This window comes from Kogia breviceps, chromosome 19, assembly GCF_026419965.1.
Source record: "Kogia breviceps isolate mKogBre1 chromosome 19, mKogBre1 haplotype 1, whole genome shotgun sequence".
Classification (NCBI taxonomy): Eukaryota; Metazoa; Chordata; class Mammalia; order Artiodactyla; family Physeteridae; genus Kogia; species Kogia breviceps.
This window is the reverse complement of record NC_081328.1, coordinates 4,690,287-4,713,398: the sequence shown is the minus strand read 5'-3', so window position 1 is coordinate 4,713,398 and position 23,112 is coordinate 4,690,287. Positions and strand designations below refer to the sequence as shown.

The following is a 23,112-nucleotide window of genomic DNA, read 5'->3' as shown; positions in this document are numbered from 1 at the left end:
CCTAAAAATTCTGGGGCGTTTGTAAAAATAATAGCTGTTTTGGGTCACATTTGCCTCTGGAGGTTCACTTTAAGACCCTGCATTTCACATCTCACTTCTTGGACCCCTCGATGGTATACTGCTCGGCTATCTTGCAGTCTTTTTCCTGCATTTCGAACATAACGCTAAGAACTATTGCAAGACGTATCATCATCTCATGGGGAAAACTCTTGAGATTAAGAAACATCTCAGAGGCTTGAATTTGGAGACATGCAAAGAAAGACCCTGGTCAAAGATGGAGCCAAGGTCATGAAATGTTCACACTCTTAGTAGGAAGCCGGGGCCTGCAGAGGTGACGTATGTTTGACCGAGGTTACACAGCTGTTTCATGGGAGGAGCAGGGCCTGGTCCCCTGAACTCGCGTGTGACTGGCAGGGGACATCCGCTGTTGTATTTCAGCAGGCAGAGCTCCGGGTGACCACTTCTCATAAGTATTTTGCCTGTGTGCAAAGCAGAAATTCACTGTAGATGAAGGTTATTCTTTTTTTTTAATACAATTCACTTTGGTTTTCTCTGAGATTCTGGACTTTGGCATCTGTCATCCAATATTCAGATGATAAAAAGGACTCACATTTATTTATTTATTTTTTGGCGGTACGCGGGCCTCTCACTGTCGCGGCCTCTCCTATCGCGGAGCACAGGCTCCGGACGCGCAGGCTCAGCGGCCATGGCTCACGGGCCCAGCCGCTCCGCGGCACGTGGGATCTTCCCGGACCGGGGCACGAACCCGCGTCCCCTGCATCGGCGGGCGGACTCTCAACCACTGCGCCACCAGGGAAGCCCAGGATTCACATTTAGACAGAGGGCACATTATATATGCAGGACACGAAACAACGTATAGAGCAGTGAGAATACAAGCAGCGTTACCGGTCTGACGGAATGATTGCTCTTGTGGTTGCCAAGGGATGCTGGCTGCTAGGCAGGGTACAGAGGATTCTACCAGGAGCCAAGAGCGCATTGTAAATACGGTGCTAAAGAAGCAGTGCGAGCCCACCACCAGCTGCTGATGGGAGAGGCTTCCCTCCGCTGCTGTTGCTAGGGAACCTCGGCGCGGTCCTCGGAATCGGAAGCTTTCCCGCCTCTCGCGAGGCTTTACTCCCCCGCGAGGAGGGTTCAAAGGACCAAGTTGGGCGGGAGGAACAGGGTTCTATGGATGCAATGGCGGCGCCGTTATCCACCGCTCAGACCCTCGTTCCTGAAGAAAAATCACTCCATCTGTTCCTAAGCAATGTCTCCTTGGAGGTTTGAGATTTTTTAGATTGAAATCACAAGAATAACATTTAAGTTGGAAGGGATTTAGGGACAACCCAACCCAGTGATTTTTCAAACTCTACTCCACAGAGCTCTGACATTTCCTGAGAGGTTTTGCTTTTACTGTGCTCCCCGGTACTATTTTTTTGTTGTTTTGTTTTGTTTTGTTTTTCCTTCCATGTAGGATTCCAGCTTGGAAAAAAAAAAAAAAAAAAAAAGGTTTCCGGTTTTTTAAAGTTTGAGAGCACCTAATTCTAACTTAATCTGTCCTGTCCTTCATGGGTAAGGAGGCTGGAGCCCAAAGAGATGACCTTTTTGTATTATTATTTTGAAGTGTTGTTGGAAGAAGACCTTTGGGTTCGCTCAGCAAAATCGGGGGATTGATTTTCACCTGACTTTGTAGTCAAATCAGAGCCACTGTTGGACTGGAATTTATGGGATTTCTTTATCTTAGCAGAAAGATGATCCTCTAGATGATGAATATGTGTGTCCTCTGTTCGTCATTTACCTTCTTTGAGGTGTTTTTTCATTCATTCCCTCCCACAAAAATGACTTAGGAAATTAGTTTATGACTTTGGTTACGTTTAAATGCAAGTTAATTTATAATTCAGAAACAGTATCCTGTTAGACCGTGCATTCTGGGGTTCATTTAGCACAGGGGTCCCCAATACCCGGCCCGGAGACTGGTACCGCTGCGCGGCCTATTAGGAACCGGGCCGCACGGTAGGCGGGGAGCAGTGAGTGGGCGAGAGAGCGGAAGCTTCGTCTCCTTCTCCCCGTCGCTCCCCGTCGCTGGCATTACCACCTGAGCCGCCCCTCTCCCTCCGTCCTTGGAAAAAGTGTCTTCCACGAAACCGGGCCCCGGTGCCGAAAAGGCTGGGGACCACCGCTTCAGAAAACGTGACCGTTCTTAGAGGCCGCAGAGGTGATGGCAGGTGAGCTGCATAGAGACCGCAGGCGAAGCGAGGCTGAGAGAAATGTCTTTAGGAAAAATGCAGGATTCGGTAGGGAAAAAAGGAAACAGTTGAGTAGAGGGAGGGTAGAACAGAAAGTCAATCAAATATGAATAATACGATGGCCTTAGGAAGGCAGTGTCTCCATGGCAACACGGGAGGTGTGATGGGTAAGGATGATGCAGTGATGGTTGACTTAGCTGGACCAAATAGAAGCTCAGCGCACAGATCCCAGCAACGTCTTTGTAGGATTCAACTTCACGGGCCCGTGTCGTATTCTAGATAGAAAGTAATAAACGGGAATTCACAACTGCCCAAGAGTTGGGAAACACCAAGACACCTAGTGTTATTGTTTAGGGGAAAAGGCAGCTGCTGTCCACCATCAGTGGTCAGAGGGAAGATACCTGGGTTTCACTTGGACCTGCCAGCTTTGCCAGCACAGCCGAAACTCAAGTATGAATGGGTGATAACCCCGCTTATTGGATCGGTATAGATGGCTCCCATGAAGAATTCTGGCCCCCATTTTGCTGCTTCCAAATTATCTAAGACATGGAGCGAAGAGCCAGATTCTTTCTGTAATTCTTACAGTGTGTAAGTATAAAGGCAGGGTTTTTTTCCTTTTCTCTTTTTTTCTCTTTCTTTTCCCTCCCTCCCTCCCTCCCTCCCTTCCTTCCATCCTTCCCCTCTCCCTCCGCCTCATTCAGAATTAGAATCACCTCCACACTGGGCCCAGGGAGGCAGCTCACGATCTGGGTGGAAGCCTTACAAATCCATAGTTGTACCAAGACACTAGGCCCATCTCTGGTTTCCTTCCTGGAGCAGAAACTCACCCTTGATTTAACTCATCTTTTATTTTCCAATACATACATATGAACTAATAGCCTTCACTGGAATATTCATACACACACAAATGTTCTTCTTACAGTGAAAAAAAATGAAACCTTTTTCCTACTGTCTTTCTTTCTGTTACTTCCTCTTTTTACCTTTATCCCATCCTTGCTTTCTCTTCTTTTGTCTGCTCCCTTTTCCCCTAAAATCCTCAGTACATTCAGAACTGATTCAGACTCAGATTTCATCGGATTAAACTTTTCCTACCTGTCGTATATAAACATTTCCATGAATACATGGTACTGTCTTAACTTGATATGTCACCTCTCTTGCTGGTGTAGAAGCTACTTTCTACCGTTTGGTCCCTTGAAACCTTGTAATTACTTAGAAACCATTCTGAGGGCTTGGTTTTGATCATCTAAACAAGGATTGTGTAACTGGAGGGCTGAGGGTATTTCAGATTCGACTCCCACACCGTACAAAATGTATATTTAAGTCAAGGATAAACCCAGCCTGCCAATAAAGCAAAGTATCGAGGTCAGAAAATAAAGAAAGGGTAGAAAAGGATTCAGAGGTATAGAAGTAATATATATAAGTATTATATGACAGAATCTATATCTAAAATCCATTTAATTAGAAATTAATTACGTTAGAATAGTTAACAATTTGAAAAAATAATGAAAGCCTTTTTAAATACTATATACTAAAATTAATTCCAGGTGCATTGCAAAGTCAGATACAAAAACCAAAACCATAAAAGTATAAGAATATTTAAGTCAATATATAATCTGGAGATGAAGGAGATTTTTCTAAGTATACACCAAAGATACAAATCATAAAAGAGTTTTTAAAAAGGATTGCATATGGAAATGTTAAATGCCAAAAATCATCACAAACAAAATTGATTGGAGACAAAAGATCAGGGAAAATTTACAACATATATGACTATGTTTAATGTGCTTCAGATATAAATAGCTCTCCCAGACCTGTAAGAAAATATAATCCCAATGGAAAACTTTGCAAAGAATATCATCAGGCCACTCACAAAAGAAAAGATACTAATAATCAACAAATCTATGAAAATGTGTCTGACTAATTAGAAAGAATAACGGATACCATCATTACTTATCAAATTAGCAAAGCTTTTCTCCTCTTTAATAGCACTGTTAATAAGGGTGTAGTGAAATGCGAACCCCCCACAAGTCCCAGTAGGAATACAAAGTGATACATCGTTTCTGGAAAAAAAAAAAAATTAAATGTACAATAAAAGGGGTTTTGTTAAACAGATAGTAAAACATGACAAAACACTGTGTGGCTATTAAAAATGAGAGTCTACATGTACACACCTCCACAAAAAGTGACAATATATTACCAGTGAAACAGCAAGGCACAAAGCAGTATATAAACATGGTCTCATTTCTTCGCATAATATATTTGCTTATTTCTATTTCTCAAACCTACTTTTTCCCTCAGAATTTCCTGGAATGTTTGTTAAAATATACTTCCAATATACACCCAAACTATCGGACTGTAGTCTCCAAGGAAAGATCCCAAAGAAATGTTTTTTTCCAAGTCCCAGGTGACTCTTGCTATGAGATAAATTGGGAAAATCCTGATCTAAGCTGATCTAATCTCTTCTGTTGCTTTATATTAAACTGAGATCCAGACAGATTCTGGGACCAGTCTAAAGTAACAACTACGTAGGAGCAGAGGGGGTTCTAGAATTACGTGTGCTGTATTCCAGATAAGTGATCCCTTTTTAGGGCACCAGGCTTATTCAGACCGATATTATTAAATCAGATTCCCATCAGCCTCCTTCTATTTTGGTCAGACAGGTAACAGAACTTCTCTTCAACTCCTCTGTTTCACATTCAGTAAATGATCTTTCTTTGTTGATGGCAAATGGAAAGTTTTCCATTTCTACTGTTCCCTAGCAATGTGACATTTTCAAACAGTAGCACAAAACTCTTTAAATAGAAAAGATCCATTTCTACTCTATCGTGACTCAGTAACAGACCCAGGATTCTTCTCAAACTTTCCTAAAAATGTCATCTTTGGGCTGGACTCAAGAGGAACATTTCAGCCAAGGAGACGCATTTTCCACTCTGTCAGGAATGAGCAAGCGTGGGGTTGGAACATAAAGTGTTTTGCAATCCTCAGAAAAGCAATCCTTCTCACCAAAACCATGGCAACAACTCGGTGTGATGCCGTCAGAGTCTGGGATCATTCAGGAGCCTCATCCTAACTGGAGACTCCACTGAGCCCATCACCTGTGTTGGTGAGAATGGTACTCTACGTGACTGTTGCTATGGAAACACTACGGACAGTAATGCTGAGCTGAGGGTCCCTTACGTTGGGTTACCGAAGAGGCAGGGAGCATAAAACGTGCCTCGTGTTCTAGTGGCTCCTGATTCTTCCTTTGAAAGGAACCCTTCCAATGGAAGAGATACATTAAAACGTAAGGTTTAACATGGCAGAAGTTGCCATTTTACATTCCAAATGGTTCCATTTGGAATTTGTACCCATGAGGCAAAACTTTAAAGTCCAGAGTCATGGGTTTGAAGTTCGCTGTCCTTGCCTCAGAAGTTTGTGGCCTTGGATGAGCTGTTTACACCCTCTGGCCCTTATGAGTTATAGCATAGGTATCAGAATTCATACAACTACAGGATTAATGGGAGGTTTCAATGAGCTGATTTATATAAAAACTTCTGTCCGCGAGACTGGCACTTTTCAGTTCTACCAATGCCAGAGAGACAGGGAGAAATAGTGAACAGGAAGATGGAAGAATTGATCTGTGCTGAGTTACTGATTCAGCTTCTACTATTCACTCCTTTTCCTGCCCTCCGCCTTTCCCACTTCACTCTCCGTACTGTATAACCTCTGTATCTCTGGTCCCTTCTTCCTACAAATCCCTCCTTTACAATTTGCATCACCTGCCCCCAGCAACTGCTAGCCCTGAACTTGGCCAGCATGTAAAGGCAGCAGTGACTTTTTAAAACTTATACTTTAGTGCTTCCACTACAAGTTAAAACTCCCTCTCTTCAGATCCTGTAACCAGAACCCAGCAGTTGGGCTTTCTCCTGAAGCAGCTATTAGCAGAATAAAACAGAAAGGTATTTGACAGCCTTGTATAGTTTAGAAAGTGGTTAAACTCGTTAACTCCATCCCAATGATCCTGTGAAATTGGTTATTCTGATTTGTTATTGACACTGTTGCTATATGCAGAGGAGGCGAGGACTCGTCGACAGAGTGACTTACTCAAGGTCACGTGGCTTGGCGGAATCAAAGTTGAGTCTCTGTTTTCCATCCCCACCCTTGCTCCGTCATATTGCTTCCCTTTTGCATCAGGAAAGGTCTGTCTGGGCATGTAGCAGAGGTGGTTGTCTCTGTGACAAGAGAAATGTCACGGTGTCCATCAATCCCGATATTTCCCTCCTCTTTAACCTGAAACTCTTAAGACACGTGCACAGTTGTACCCGGTCCTTCCCATCCTGACTGGCCCTGCTTCCTCTGCTGGGCACAGGCAACTGACATGTTCTGGTTGCAACCCAGTGGTGTTGGAGAGATATTCTAGCTCCCATCCTTTTTTAAAAAAAATTTACTTTATTGAGGTATAGTTGATTTACAATGTTGTGTTTATTTCTGCTGTACGGGCAAGTGATTCAGTTAGACATCTATATATACGTTCTTTTTCAGATTCTTTTCCATGATGGTTTATCACAGGATATTGAATCTAGTTCCCTGTGCTCTACAGGAGGACTTTGTTGTTAATTCATTCTATATATACTAGTTTGCACCTGCTCATCCCAAACCCCCAATCCTTCTGTGCCCTACCCACCTCCCCCTTGGCAACCACAAGTCTCTTCTCTGTCTGGCAGTCTATCTCTCTTTTGTAGATGGATTCATTTGTGTCATATTTTAGATCCCACATATAAGTGATATCATATGGTATTTGTCTTTCTCTTTCTGACTTACTTCACTTAGTATGATACTCTCTAAGTCCATCCATGTTGCTGCAAATGGCATTATTTCATTCTTTTTTATGGCTGAATAATATTCCATTGTCTGTATATACACCACATCTTTATCCATTCACCTGTCGATGGACATTTAGGTTGTTTCCATGTCTTGGCTATTGCGAATAGTACTTCTAGCTCCTGTTCTTGGGTTGGGTATCCAGTCTCAGCCCCAGCTGCATGCAGGGAACCTAGTCCTGGTCCCGAACTATACTTGATCCAGAGGTTTCTATATATTCTTTCATAATCTTAAACAGGATGATGCTTCCCTACCTGGATAGGGTTCACACTTGTGATTACAGAATATTAAAGGAACATATTCCTTCTGCTTCTGGGGAGGTAGGTTCTTGGGGTGATGATGGAGCTTGCTACTCACATCCTGAAATTCGTTGTGGGGGAAAAGCAGGCTAGAGTAGTCAAGACACATTTATAAAAGAAGGGTGATGTAAGATCCTCCGTATCGGGCATGAAAATCTTTCATAAATCTAGAATAATTCAAATAGTATGGTACTGGGGCAAGAAAAGCCCCAGACAGATGAGAAAATCAGAATTGAGAGCCCAGAACTTATGAATAAAGAAGCAACTTGTTTAGAATCAATACCTGCGTTTGTACCAAGAAAACCAAATTGGACTAATTGTCAGTCCTGAAGAGAATGTAATATAGTAGAGCTGATATTTTTATGATTAGATAAAAATCACTAATGTAAATATTGTGTGGGAAAGAACAGCATGTACTGAGGATTCCTTTTTGCTTTAACCTTAATATTTTCTCAAATCTTCTTATTGGTTCCTAGGCAAGTTATGGAAATTTCTAGAATGATATAAATATTGCCTAACAATTATTGTGTAATTGGTCACAATAATTATCACGTTTTCATTTTAACATTTGGGGGGAAATATCACATTGGTTTTTGCTGTCTCTTTTAGTCCTTAAATATAACATTGTAATGATTTTGATTTTTTTAATAAAGAAATTTAATTTTTTTAAAAAAGAAGCAACCTGAGTGCAAGCATGTGACTCTTAATTCTGGCAACGATGCCCAAACGAACCCAAAAATAGAGAAAAAAAACAATTTGCTTTGTTTCTGAAAGCTAAGATAGGCTGACACCCAAATGCCAGAACCGTAAGGGAACATATTGGGATGACATGGAAAAGACACCAAGAACTCGCTCCCTTTCACCTCCCAGAGATAACCATATGGCCTCAAGGGAAGTGAAGAGGAGGCTCCATGGATACCCGTAATTTGTAGGTAGTTGGAACTGGGAGTGGAGGAAGGTTTGGGCTGAAAAGCAACCCTTTGCTCAGAGTATTTTTAGCTACAGTGGAGCAGTGGAGATTTGCCAAGAGCTCTGGGGACACAAATGGTCACAGCAGGCTGAAAGCAGGGAGGGCAGTGCTAGTCAGTAAAGCACAGAGAGGCAGTCAGGGGTGGAGGCCAGACAATAGCTGCGGACAGCTGTGCCCAGAGGGAAAGGCCAGTAGTGGTACGGTTTCTGCCCTGATATCAGGGGTCTCCCACATGCAGCAGGAAGCAGGCATGGAAAGGGATGTGGTCATTCAGTCTCCACCTCTATAGCATCGGAGCTTTGTCAAACCTGGAGAAGAAGCCTCCCAGGGACAAATGCCACTGCCAAGATCATCCTGCCCTTGACCGTCTGGCCTCTCCCTGTAGGCTTGGGGCACTGAACTGGTAACCAGGCCACCAGCTTCAATGGAGAGAAGGATTATGGCCGCTTCCGAGTGATAAGAGCAGCAAAGCCAAGGGTGCTGGACAACCCCTCCATGCTTTACTTAGCTAGTGAGAAGGACATCAGAATCACACCTCAAGAGAGCTATTTGCTTTATGGACCAAAAGCCTGCAAACAATTCCACTTCTAAGAGTGTATCCCAAAGTAATATCTTGAGGACGTGGCCCCAAATTAACTACAAAAAATGTCTGCTTCTGTTTTACATGGTAAGATATGGGAAACAAACTAAGTATTCAGTAACAGGCATTTCGTTCAATCACTTAGGGAATAATCAGAAAATGAAATACTATGCAGCTTATAAAATTGTCTCTTGAAGGGTATTCAATGGCAGAGGAATATATTTGTGATTCATTACTAAAAAGAGAGCTAATGAAGGAAAACTTACTATATGATCCCACATAAACATATAGGAAAAAAGACCTCAAGTACATGAATCAAATATTAATAATAGTTATCTCTAGTTCAGGGATGAGTATTTTTTTTTCCTGGAAGCCTTTCTGTATCTTGCAGTGTTTCTAAATTGAGCTCATATTGCTTTTGCTACCCACCCTTTATCCCTCTATGTTACATTCTAAGAGAATGGCTCAAACATCCAGTTTACTGATTTATTTTTAACTGTATTCATTCAGCCATCCACTTGAGTGTGTTTATTTTAATGAACTAAGTTCTACTTTGACCTTTGGTTTATTTTTTAATTTCATTTTTTGGATTGTAGTAAAACATAAAATTTACATTTTAATCATTTTTAAGTGTACAGTCAGTGGTATTAAATACAGTCACATGGTTTTACAACATCATCACCATCCATCTTCAGATCTTTATCATCTTGCAAAACTGAAACTCAATACTCATTAAAACAATAACTCCCCGTGGCTTGGTCCCCTCCTCCCCTGGCAATCACCATTGTTTTCTCTGTCTCTAAGAATTTGACTGCTCTAGGGACTTCCTATCAGTGGAATCATGCAGTATTTGTCCTTTAGTGACTAGTTTATTTTACTCAGCATAATGTCCTCAAGGTTCATCAACATTGTAGCATGTGTCAGAATCTCTTTCCTTGTTAAGGCTGAACAATATCCTACTGTAATGTCTACACAACATTTTTTCTTTGTCCATTCATTCACTGGTGGACACTTGGGTTATTTCCACCTTTTGGTTACGGTGAATAATTCTGCTATGAACGTGGGTGTACAAGTATCTCTTCTAGTCTCTGCTTTCACTTCTTTTGGACATATACTCAGAAGTGGAATTGCTGGATCACATGGTAGTTCTGTTTTAATTTTTTTGAGGAGCCACCATACTGGTTTCTATAGTAGCTAAACTACTCTACGTTCTCAGCAGCAGTGCAATTTCGTCACATCCTCATCAACACTTGTTAATTCCCATTTTTTTAAACAGTAGCCATCCTAATGGGTATGAAGTGGTTATTTTGTTATTTTATTTTTAATTAATGAAAATTATCTTGCCTGTCTCTGAGAAATACCTGCTCCGTTTGTTCACACCGTTTTGTTGAAGTTTGGAGCCTATCTTTCATGGTGCTGACATTCCTCCCAGGTTAGGTGATTCTTGATTGTACCCTCACGTATGCCCTGTGGATACCTGTTAGACTGTCTGATGCACAGGTGAGCACAGTCTGTGGGGAAAAGACACGTTGCTTCACAGTCTGAAGCCCACCACTGTGTCTCCCAAGATGACTTGTTTACTGCTCCCACCTGGAGACAGTTTCATCCCACATAAGCCATACCCGATCCAGTGTATGGAGGGGTACAGGACATGGTAGGGGCAGACCTCTAGCTTTGGTACCCCAGTTAACAACCCTGTTACACTGAGCCTTAGACTCCCTTCTGCTCCAAGGCAAGGAGGATTCTTGGCATGGCTTTCAGTCACTCACTTGTGTATGTCTTGGGATGAGTTTTCCAATCCAATCAATTCCATATTCATTTTATGTCTCAGAGATTACGTACAGTTCCAGTCCACTGAGGAATCCCCTTTTTCTTTCCCTGTGAAGGTATAGATTTTTTAAACTATCATTTCTGTTATTTATAGCAGTCAGTTGTGTACTCTGTCTGCCATCTTGAAACAGAAAACATTTACTACTTTTGCTGCTAAGAGGAGAGAAAAGGATAAGAAGTGTAAATTAGTATAAATTAGAACTTAGCACCTAGAAACAGATCATGGCTTATATTAGAACTCTAATAAATGATGAAAGCAACATTACAAATCAGTGAGCAAAGGAAAATTCTTTAATAGATGGCAGAGATATATGTAGTTTGCCAACTATTTGGAATAAATTAAAGTTATAATCTAGCCTCAAACCCATACGTCAGATTTCACATGTGGGGATATATATATATATTTCTCTCTTTCTTCATATCACCAAATTCTTCCAATTTTTTTTGTTCTAAAGTGTTTTCGTATTTTTCTCTTTCATTCACTTCTATTACTTTAATGCAGTCAATCTAAGTCAAAATAGCTTTATATCTAGAGAACTGAAGCAGGCTTCAAAATGGTTGACACTAGTAATGGGATATGTCTCTAAACGTTTTCCTTTATTGGATTAAGATCTATGATAAATACAAAATAATCGAGGATTCTTACTTACATTTGGTGTAATATATAGAATATGGAAGTTATTTGACGGAGAACTTGCAAAATCACTTATTCCAATCACAATATTTTGATAGAATTTACTAGTAAAACAATCTGGGCTTGGAGGTTTTTTTGAGGGGGGAATTTTTTGGTAATCAGTGTAATTTATTTATTAAATATAGCATATTCAGATTTATGGTTCTTCTTGTATCCATTTTGGTAAGTTGTAGTTTTCAAGAAATTTTATCTAAATTGTCAAGTTTATTGGCACAAATTTGTTAATTATATTTTCCTATTATCCTTTCTAATGTCGAGTGTCTAGGGTGGTAATTCCTGATATTGGTAAAATTTATCCTTTCTCTCTCTTTTTTTTTTGTCAGTCTAGTGAAGGCTTTGTCAGTTTTGCTGTCTTGGCAAAGAACCAGCCTTTGGCTTTGTTAATTTTCTCTGGTACTTGTCTGCTTTCTGTTTTGAAGATTTCTTCCCTGATCTTTATTTCTCTTCCTTCTACTTACTTTGAGTATACTTGTCTTTTAGCTCACTAAGGTAGAAACTTAGGTCATTGATTATTTAAATCTTTCTCCTAATCTAACAGAAGCACTTAAGACTCTAAGTTTCCCTGTAAGCATTGCTTTATCTGCATCCCATAAATTGTAATATGTTGTATATTCATTATCATTCAGTTCAAAATATCTGTAATTTCCCTTGTGATTTATTTTTTGACCTATGAATTATTTAGAAGTTATCACCTAGTATTTTCCTAAGTAGCACATTGTTTCCCATTTCTAATTAATTCCAATGTGATCAGAGAAATACTTTATATGAGTTCAATTTTTTTAAAGTTTACTGAAACTTGTTTTATGGTCTAGTATATCTTGATGAATGTACTATGTGCACTTGAGAAGAATGTTTATTCTGTAGAGTGTAGGGTGTAGAGCTCTATAAATATAAATTAAATCAAGGTGGTTGATATTGTTGTTCACATCCTCTATGTCTTTAGTAATTTTTTATCTAGTTCTACCAAATGTTGAGAGGGATCTTTAAAATCTACCATGATTTTGAAATTGTCTATCCCTTTAATTCTGTCAATTTTTGCTTCATGTAATTTGCAGCTCTTATTAGATGCCTGTCCATTTGTAATTGCTAGGTCTTCCTGATGAATTGTCTTTTTTATAATTATGAAATGTCACTTCTTTATCTCTGTTAATACTCTTTGACTTAAAGTATATATTAACTGATATAGCTATTCCACCTTCTTATGATTACTGTTTGTGTGGTGTATCTTTTTTCCATCTATTTGTTTTTAACCAATCTGAGTCTTTATGTATAAAGTGTGTCTCTTGTAGACAGCATATAATTGAATATTGCTTTTTAAAAATCCCTCCTGTTAACCTGCCTTTTGAGTGTTTAACCCATTAATATTTAATGTAATTATTGATTACCACTTTATTACTCATTTTCTGTTTGTCCCTCTACTTTTTGTTTCTATTTTCCGCATTTCTTGCCTTGTTTTGGATTATTTGAATATTTTTTAACATTCCATTTTAATCTATTTATTCTTTTAAATTATACCTCTTGGCATTTTTATTAGTTGCTCTAAGGATGAGAATATACATAATTAACCTTTCACAGTCTACCTATAGTTAATATTATACCACTGCATGTAAAGTATACAAACCTTGCTGTCACAAAGGGCCCTTTATGTTATAATTGTTACCTGTATTACATCTGCATGCCTTAAGAACATCACTAGACAATGATATGACTTTTCTCTAAACAGTTTTATACACACACACACACACACATACACATATATGACATATATATTTCTTAAACTTAAGAAGAAAAAGAATCTTTAAAATTTACCCAGCTAGTTACCATTTCTGATATGCTTTCATCATTCTTGAATATCCAGGTTTCCTTCTGATATCATTCCCCTTCAGCCTGAAGAATTTCCTTAAGCATAGTAGTAAGTAATAAGGAATTTACTTCCTTATTGTAGTAAAGTCTGCTGGCAACAAATTATCCTGTTTCCCTTTTACCTGAACATATCTTTATTTCACCTTCATTCCTAGAGGATATTTTCTATTCTGGGTTGACAGTTTCATGTTTTGTTTTCATTTTGTTTTATTTTCTGGACTCGATGATTTCTGCTGAGAAGTCTGTGGTTATTTAAATCAATGTTTCCCTTTATGTAATGTGTTGTTTTTCCTGGCTACTTTCAAGATTTTCTCCTTCTCTTTTGTTTTCAGCCATTGGATTGTGATGTATCTAAGTGTGGTTTTCTGTGACTGCATCTGGTTTGGGGTTTGTTGAACTTTCTGAATCTGTAAATTTCTGTTTTTCACCGAATTTAGGGAGTTTTGGCAATTATTTATTTTTCTGCTCTCTTTCTAGGACTCTAATTAGCTGATACTAGACTTTTTGATATTGTGGCACAGGTACCAGAGGCTCTGTCCACTTTTTCCGTCATTTCCCTCTCTCTTCTTCAGTTTGCTCTGTGTTCAAGTATACCAATTAATTACTCTGATATTCATTCTTTTTTTCAGGCCTTTTGGTGAATTTTTTATTTCAGATATTCTACTGTTAAGTTTCGTATTTCCATTTGATTCCTTTTTATGTGTTCTGTTTTCTTGGTGAGACTTCCTGTCTTTACATTCATTTCAAGTATGTTTTCTTTTACTTCATTGAGCATAGTGGAAAATAACTAAAGTCCTTGTCTGATAATTCCAACATCTGGGTCATCTCAAGGTTAGCATCTCATTATTGTCTTTTCCATTTAGAGTGGGTCACATTTTCCTAATTCTTTGTGTGTAGAGTAATTGTGCATTGCATCCTGGACATTGTGAGTCTTATACATAGACTCCTACGGTCCTCAGGAGAATGCTGATGTTTCTGTTTTAGCACACAGTTAACCCAGGTAGAGTCCCACTCTAAGCTCTCTCTTGCCTGTGTGCACAGATGTTCAAATTCCAGTTTAATTTTAAACCTTTGCTGTGCTGCTTTGAATCTGCCCCATGGAAACATCATTAGTGGATCAACCTGAAACTTGCAGAGATTCACACATGGAATTAGGGAACCTCCTCCTTCTCCAGCTCCCTCCCTTGCTGATTTCCCCCTTACTCCCTGGTGGGCAGCCTTGGTTGTCTGGGCACCTTTTCCTGATTCCTCTGGCCAGAAAGATGAGCAGGTTTTCTATTGGAGTTTTCACTACCTATGACTTGCCACTTCATGACTACAAGCCACCCTCAAGGCAAAGCCTCCCACCCCAAAATGAGAAACTCACCCACATGTAAGCCACCTCTCCGAGTTTCAACTCCTCCCTACATTCTGCCTGATTTTGTCACTATTCAGAATCCTCACGTAGTTATTTTTCACATTATGTTCAGAGTTTACGGTTTTTATCAGTAAGAGGGTTGGTCTGAAGGAGAGCTTGAATGATAAACGCTCATGTCGTTTTCATTTTATCCACAAAGTAAAATAATTTAGTCCTCTTTGTTGTCCAGTCCTAAGATGGACATATGAGGCTATTCAGTGAAGCACAGTCTAGCCACCAAAAGTAATTAAAAGTATTTCAGCAACATTGGTCTCTCCCAAAGAAGTTTGGTGAGAAGCCAATTCAAAACCCACAGCAACACCTTTTAAAATTGTCTTTCTCCATCACTCTCTCAGTATATCTTATGACTGCATTTGCTCTGAAGCCTCACTCTGAAATACTAAATTAACTTGAACATCAGCCCGTATATCCTTTTCATTTTTGCTTCTCTTCTCTCCATTCTAATTTTATCTTCATAAAAGCAATGCTTAGTCTCTCTTTTCATTATAAGGTGATTAAACCAATCCCTCTCCTTGAAAATTTCTGCTCTTTCTATTCCTATGCTGAGCAACTGAAACCCAGGAACCAAGATGGTGAACTCAGAATCTCCCTGAGAAAATGTAAATGTCCAAAGATGGGTACTTTTTTAGGAGGAAAGGGGTGAAGAGAATGAGAAAATCATAAATACTATACTCATAATATACATATCATATATATAAATACTTACATGTATAAATATATATAATTATATAGTCTGTGCTAGGGATAGTAACAAAGTTTTATAATTTATAGTTTGGACAGATTACAATGTTTTAATTTTTCTAAGTAAAGCATGACTCCAATAGCCCTTCTCTGAATTTCCAGGTGGATTCCGAACTCTCATAATACTACCATTTATTGATGACTTAGGTGCCAGGCACCCTGCTAAGAAGTCTGCATACACAGTTTAATCAAGCTATATAACAATCGTGTAAGGCAGGCATTGTTCCCAGTTACAGATGAAAACACTCTGAGGGTCAGAGAGGTTGAACAACCTGCCCAGTTACCCACAAAGGAAGGGGCTAGAGATGGGATTTGCACCCAGGTGAGACTGGAGAGGCCAAGCTTCCTTTCCTCCATCTCCTCTTTTGAAATCATGGCCAAGTTCCCAGCAGTGCTTGATGGCATTCACTTCCCAGGTGGTACAGCAGGGGAAGACAGAGCACGGTGCTGTGAAAGTAACATACACTTCACAGACGAGACAAGTCTTCTAGTCTCTGGTTGTTACCCACTTGCTGCAAAAACCCTGCAACCCCCTCAGCTTCTCTCATCCTTCCTTCTCCACGTCTACAACAAACACGCAAGTGTCCTTCACGCAGACTTTCAGAACTGTTCTAGAAATAACGCAAGAAGAGTGATGCAAAAAAAAAAAAAAAAAAAAAAAGTACAAGGCAAATAGAAGTGATTGCAATCAGTCTTAGCCCAACTCACAAACTAACACTTGCTTTTCTAAGTTTTACAGTTACGGCTTCAACAGAGAAGGACCCAAGAACAGCTGGCTAACCAAGGCATCATACCACGTGAGTAGCTGCGTCTCTTTTTGACTGATCTGTACCATGGGACCATGCAGCTTGGGAGCTGGAAAGCACCTTCGAGGTCATAGTCTAATTCCATGGATCAGTCTCCCCAGATCCTCACAGACTCTGTGTCAGCAGGAACCCCAGACCTTGGAGGCTTAGCCCCAAATGCTACTCACCTGTAAGGGCTTCCCTTTAATCATATAGGTTGTGCCTAAAATTCCAATGTGGCGGTTTGTTTGCAGGACAGACACAGTTCTATGGGCATCCATCCCTCTCTCCCACTTTTAGAAGTGGATCTAATCACTCTTCTTCCCAGAGGCGTCAGTCACGTCATCTTTTGCTCACCTCCTCGGTTTCACTTCTGTTTGGGTACTTGAGTCCTCAAGTAATTGAATATTGTCCAGTGCTTCCTTTCTAGAATAATGAGGGGCAATGCCATTCTAGTGTAAATGGTATGACATTGAATTACTGGCCATCGTTCGGGTCAAAGAGGAACGATTAGCGTATCTTTTAGAAGATACGTTTGAAATCTCCTGCCAGGTTAGCAATTGAAGCTAACTTTTGGTTAGCTATAGCAACAGGAAAAAGTACTGGATAAATGGAATCACCACGTAAGCTCCTTTAGGTGACACTTTCGAACTTCTCACCCCAGCGAAATTTAAAAGCCAATATCCGTAATGACTCCTGCAGAAATCCAGGTCCTTGTCATGACAGTGGCTTCGGGATTAAGCATGCAACAGGCAAGCATGTGCCCTTGATTGAATGTCCTGCCGGTAGTAACCTTGGGGCCCTGTGATCCCAGGTGCAAGCAATTTAAGTGTTTGTCCGTGCTTCAGAACCAGAACAGAACTAAGAATATTTAAGTCCCTTTCCTTTGGTAATTCAGGTGGAGTTCTTTGTTCATGGCTAAGCCCTACGGAAAATAAACAGCAGGTGACCTTATGGCAGAGCAACGTTTTTAGAGGTTTGCTAAAGCGCAGAAGAAAGATATCACCTTGCAGTTGAAAGGCTGCTTCAATAAAATGTACAGTTAGGATGAGAAACCAAAGGTACAAGTCTGTGTGGCCTGTTTCATCTCCGTCAGCCCGGCAGGGCAGGTGCTAAAACACAGGAAAGACCAAGAGTCTGCAGACTTCAAGACAGATAAATACATTCGCACTCAAGTGTGGGCAGGCCAGTCTTTCTCGGAATCCTGTTGCAAACACGTAGAATCGAATTCGCTTAACCACGTCTAGAAGAACGATTCACTAAGAATGGAGTGTAGACAAGTGTAGATCCACCAGGATCCTCTCAGTAGACCACAGTCTCTACCACGTGCCCTCAGATATAAGATGAGCACATCATTTTCAGTGGGATTAAGATAATCTGTTCCTTCACGGGTGTTTCTTTCCCTTAATTCTGGAAAGGCAGTTGGAGTAGAGAGGCCTGGTACCTTTGCATCCCCTCAAGATGTTCACAGCTGGTTTAAAGTTTAACCTACGTGCTTAAATAATCCAAGCCTGGGTCTTGCAGCTGGCTTTTGGATGAGAATAAACTTTTGTTTTTAGGTTGCTGGGGTTAAATTTCAGGGAATCAGTGAAACACCTAATAAAAGTAGGAATGAACCCGATGGTGCATTTTTACATAACACCCTTATGTAAGTCATGCAAATTGAACGTCCATTTGTAGAGTCGAGTCCAATGAAGATATAATATTTTGTTCTCCAGGATTTTCAGAATCAAATAGTGTACGTATTAACGAAATACTGCTTGACAGAAATTTTGCATCCATAGCCCACTGTATGGTTAAGATAATTGCTGGGGGAAAGTCCTAAGAGTAATGCAATGATATTTCTCTTTAATTCAGCAAACTGAGAAGGGTTGATTAAGCATGGTCAGTTTTCCTTACTCTTTAGCCATCTCCTCTCCAGGCTTCCCAAGGGTGTCGATTCTGCTGTGGAAAAAATGCCAGAGCCGCAGCAGGTGCACCCCGCAGGCCCAACCCCTAGACCTCGATGACTTAGTGCTTCTGGGGAAGCCAGACCCAGACGAGCCTCTGCACCTGCTGAGAGGCTGGGGGCTGAGATGGTAGCCTCATCAACCCGGACATGAAACATGCAGTCTGTTTACTCAGCGCCCCCGGGGGCACGTGTGTAAAAGCAGCCGCTCCAGAGGAGGGAACAGGAGCCCACAGTCTCAGCGTCCTTTCAACTCAATCAGACTCAACACATTTCATGATGAACTTGACCCTCTGCCGGGTGGTATGCCAGGTGCTGTGGGGCGCACAGTGAGCAAGACCGTCCTTCACGGAGACTCGAGATTTCAGGGGAAGAGGTGACAAGAGACACAGATAGTATGAGTCAGGGTGAAACTAGTTATGTTCTACAAGAGGGCTCTTTATGTCTTCATTCTATCGTTTGAATTTTTTGAAGTGGAAGGAAAGAGGAAAGGAGGAAGGAAGGGGGGTAGAATGGAGGGAAGCAAAGCCAGTAGTCATTGGAGATCATCTAATTTTCTGATTTTCAATGTTTTTTAATAGTTAAAGATATTGTGTCTGTGTATATATATATATATATATACTCGCCTGGTGGCACAGTGGTTGAGAATCTGCCTGCCAAGGCAGGGGATACAGGTTCGATCCCTGGTCCGGGAAGGTCCCACATGCCACGGAGCAACTAAGCCCGTGAGCCACAACTACCGAGCCTGCGCTCTAGAGCCCGCGAGCCGCAACTACTGAGCCCGCGAGCCACAACTCCTGAAGCCTGCGCGCCTAGAGCCCGTGCTCCGCAACAAGAGAACCCACCGCAATGAGAAGCCCGCGCAACGCAACGAAGAGTAGCCCCCGCTCGCCGCAACTAGAGAAAGCCCGCGCGCGGCAACCAAGACCCAACGCAGCCAAAAATAAATAAATAAATAATTTAAATTTATGAAACAAACAAACAAAAAAATATATATATACACTGACCGGAAGAGGGTTGGGGTCCTCTGTCCCATTCACTCGGCTCCCCTCATCCCTCCTAGACGACCCTGATTATCTTCCCAGGAGCGCTGGTCCTCTTCAAACAGAGTTGGAAAATCCCTTCCCTAGCCCAAGTCTCATTGTCTTTAACCTCCATGAAACCGAGATTGGAGAGGCCTAAGAGGCTTTTCAAACATCCCAAAGCCAGGGCCCGGTGTGGCCCTCCTTACAAACCCGAACGGTGAGGCTTTAAATGCACACACAGTAAAATTAGTAACACAGCCTCACGTTACCCATGCATTGGAAATAATTGCAGTGCTCCCCCTGAATTTTCAAACTTGTCATAAATTGCCTAAATGGAAAGCTTATGGCCCAGTGAATCGTTCATTGTCCTTACGGTATTATCGGATGGCTCTGCGGTTTTTAGCTGGTCAACGGAAACACCTGGTCTCCTTGGACAGAATTCGTCACGAGTTGTACATTAGGTTAAATCCCGAGGGCATTGTCCACTGCTGAAAAAAAGTGCAGTCCACTCCTAGTGCGGCAGAGCTGAGGCCAGAACCCATGTCTCCTGATCCTGGTATAGGGCTCTTGACTCGAATATTCAAAAGGAATCACTGGAACTGTGAAAGCACTTCCTTAAGTTTCTATCGTCAAGCATTTTTGGGGCCAGAAAAATTCAGTTGGAATTTGGGAAAATAAAAACATGTATATGTGAAAATGCCAAGGAAAAGCCCATGGTTTTAATGAAACGGCTTTGGGTTCTACGTCGTAATCTGTGTCTCACCATGACCAAAAGTGAATGGAAAATTCCACTGAGTTTGCTCTATGGCTGGTCTCATTTCAAATGCACACCGAGTTGATGATTAAGTAGACGGTTTCTCCCCCACTGACTCCAGTGGGACCCTGTGTGATTTTCAGTAGACTAGTGAGACTGGTCCACATGGGTTGAATTTCATTTCTTCCTCCTTCATGGGCTTGCATCCTGCGGGTTTCAGAGTTGCTGACGAGTAAAGTAAGCAACAGGCCACAGCAGTCAGGGAATCAGAGTCTCTTTCGTTATCACCCCTCATCACCTCTCTCAAGCGTGTACTCATATCTTACTTGTATATATTATAGGGTGAGGATTTTCCCCTTCCGGTGCTTTGAACGCACTTAAAGACATTTTCCCATGAATTTAGTCGAGGAAGACAGAGTTCTGAGATCGGCACACGGCCCCTTGAACAACTTTAAACAGCGGGGAAGGGTTCTCGGGCCAGAGGCCTGGGCCCAGGTTGGCTTCTAAGATTGCTTTCACGTTTATAGTATCAGTGGTGGAATTCACATTTTCAAAAAGAGTCGTGAAATCTGAGTGAAAGAGCCTCTCAGCATCAACGTGGAGATATTACTTTAAGAATATCTCGTTTGGCCTCCTCTCCAAAATCCTACCTCTGAAGCTCAAAACGGGGATCTCAAATCTCCTGCTTGTCACCATCAACCAGAGTTCAAAGGGATGGCTTTGCCGCCCCTCCCTGCCAGGCTCGAGGCTGCAAGAGGACGTCAAGGTTCTCTTATTTTCTCTTGCCTTTGAGATAGAGGCCAGGCTCCTCCTCTGGAGACCTATGGATGGGGCTCAGATCCGTTCATTATTTCTCAGGCAGATTTTCTCCACTATCTTCTTTGCTCTGGGCGTCCCTCTCCTGGGTTGAATCTTAAATACCGTTTTATTCCAACCATTTCAGAAGCCTTAGTGCAGAAAGATGATCAGCTCTGAGTTTTCAATGCACAAAAAAAAAAAAAAAAAGAAAAAAAGAAAAGAAAAAAAATGGTCATAGAGCAATTCAGTAAATATTTCGACCATCTGCTGAGAGGAAGGCCTTATGGAACACAGAGGAGTCAGACATGAATTCTGTTTCAAAGAGCCCGCAGTCCAGAAGGTTCCCCAAATCTCTCCTGCTAGTTATCCGCATTAATAATATCGGACAGTGTCCCACCGCTACACGGAGTGAGTTTCTGGGGGAATTGAAGGAAATAGATGACTTTCTCTCCCTTTCCTTCTGCTGCTACAGTGGGGCTGATCTATATGAACCCAGGGGAGAGAGGAGGGGACACTGAGTATATAGGAAACGAGATTAGAGAACTGAAGTGGGTTACAGAGGCCCAGGGGCCCAGAGAGGCCGCGACTTCTCCCCAGAGACTCAGAGAAAGCACCGCTGGCCAGAAAGAAGTTTCTGGGCAGCCTGGTTCCATGGTCTGATCGGTGTCAAATGAACGGAAAGATACGATGAGCTGTCTGTGAATGGTGCTGCGTTTATTTGTTTTGCAGACTAATCCAAGCCTCAGCAGCCACATACTTACTGCAAAGCCTTGGTAAATCCCTGAATTCTGTGATCCTTCTCCTGAATAGCCAGAAGAATGACGGGGCAGTTCCTCTACCCACAGCACATGCAGCTTCCTGATAGTTTTGAGACGTTGACGGGGAAGTCTTCCTTCCCTTCCTCAGTGCCTTCATCTCACTTGGCTTCTCCCCACAGCACCCTATGTACCACACACTGTTGGCTGTTTGAGCAGGACACGGCACAAGGGTCTCGTCTGTCCATCTCCCCTTCCTTCTAACATCTCAAATTCAGAGACAGGAAAAAAAAAAAAAAAAAGGCACCCTGGATTTTCATGCCAAGCCCATTGGGGTCTAAAATCCTCATTTCTTTATTTCCCTCCCTCTTTCCTTCGCTTTTCTAGTTCCTTGCTCCTTCGAAACTGGTAAACCAGGGATGACAGGCACCCTTTGAATTTGTCTTTGAACCCTTCTGAGAAATTCCAAAGTATTCATGTGTGATGCATTAAATTCTCCAACCGGGCAAGCCAGGCCTTACATGTTACAGAGCTCCGTTGGGAAAATGCACTCTTTGCAGACCCCTAAGGCTACCCTTTGGGTACTGAATAGGCAATCTGTTGCCAACCTAAAGAGTTAAGGCAATTTCCAAAACATTGTCGCACACCCGTAGCATGGATCCCATTGGTTTGGGAAAAAACAAATAGTCACGGTCCAACTTGTCCTTAAAAGCAGAGCCAAGAGAGGACAGGCACTATTAGATCCATTCCGTAAGTGGGAAACTGAGAACACAGGAAACCTATCAGACTGGTTCAAGGCTGGACCAGAAATAGATGGCAAAGCAAGGACAGAGCCCGAAGGGAAGGCTCCCAAAATTTTAGTCACTTTTTAAACTATACCCACTACTGCCATAGGTCTTGCGTTTGAATTAGTTTGGCCTTCCTCCCGAAGAACCCTACATGTGTGAATTATGAATCCATATATCTGTCTTTAATTAGTGGCCTATAGGCTTCCCAGCCAGTGCTTCTTGATGAGAACAAGCAGCTCTAACCCAAGTATTCTGATCCGAGACAGCGAGTGTGAGAAGTGGCAGCTTCATTGAACTAAGCAGCCTTGCTCTGGGCAAACACACCCTTTTTCTTCAGCTTTTGGAGATACTGAGAGATCAGTCCGAGACATCAGTCCCCGCTTTTTGACCTCCAGTTTCCCAAGGACTCTAGATCAGCACCCACTGGCCTTGTAAACGCCGGGGCTCCAGGACCTCCCAGAGGGCGTGTTCCAGCACAGAGCCCTCCGTCCCTCTACGTCCCACCCGAGCTCTGGATTCCGTAGGCCTAGAAATGGGTATTATGAACAAGTTTCCGGCTGCTGCTGAAGGTGCTGGTGCAGGGGCCACACCTTGAGAACCATCGCTCCGTCTGTTAACCCAAGATGCGGACTCTTCGATGCTGCCTCTTGGTCCGTATCCGTATACCAGTGGAGCTGGGTTCTCCCCTGCAAGCCTGGCAGCGAGGGGCCCTGGGGGAGAAGACAGGCCCTGCCTTTGCCACCAGAGCTGCTACCAGCC

General features: G+C 41.9%; 1 protein-coding gene across 8 annotated transcripts in view; it reads left to right on the top strand.

Annotated features, from left to right (window-relative positions):
- The window catches only part of MYOCD (myocardin), a 93,927-nt gene that overhangs the window by 19,153 nt on the left and 51,662 nt on the right, over positions 1–23,112 (top strand). For 5 of the 8 annotated variants that reach the window (XM_067021506.1, XM_059048514.2, XM_059048513.2 and 2 more), the window contains exon 2: positions 16,232–16,297. In XM_067021506.1, coding sequence (XP_066877607.1) covers positions 16,232–16,297 — 66 coding nt within the window. Of the gene's footprint in view, positions 1–16,231; positions 16,298–21,539; positions 21,584–23,112 lie in introns of all 8 variants that reach the window. The other 3 variants (XM_067021505.1, XM_067021502.1, XM_067021503.1) reach the window with 1 other exon arrangement.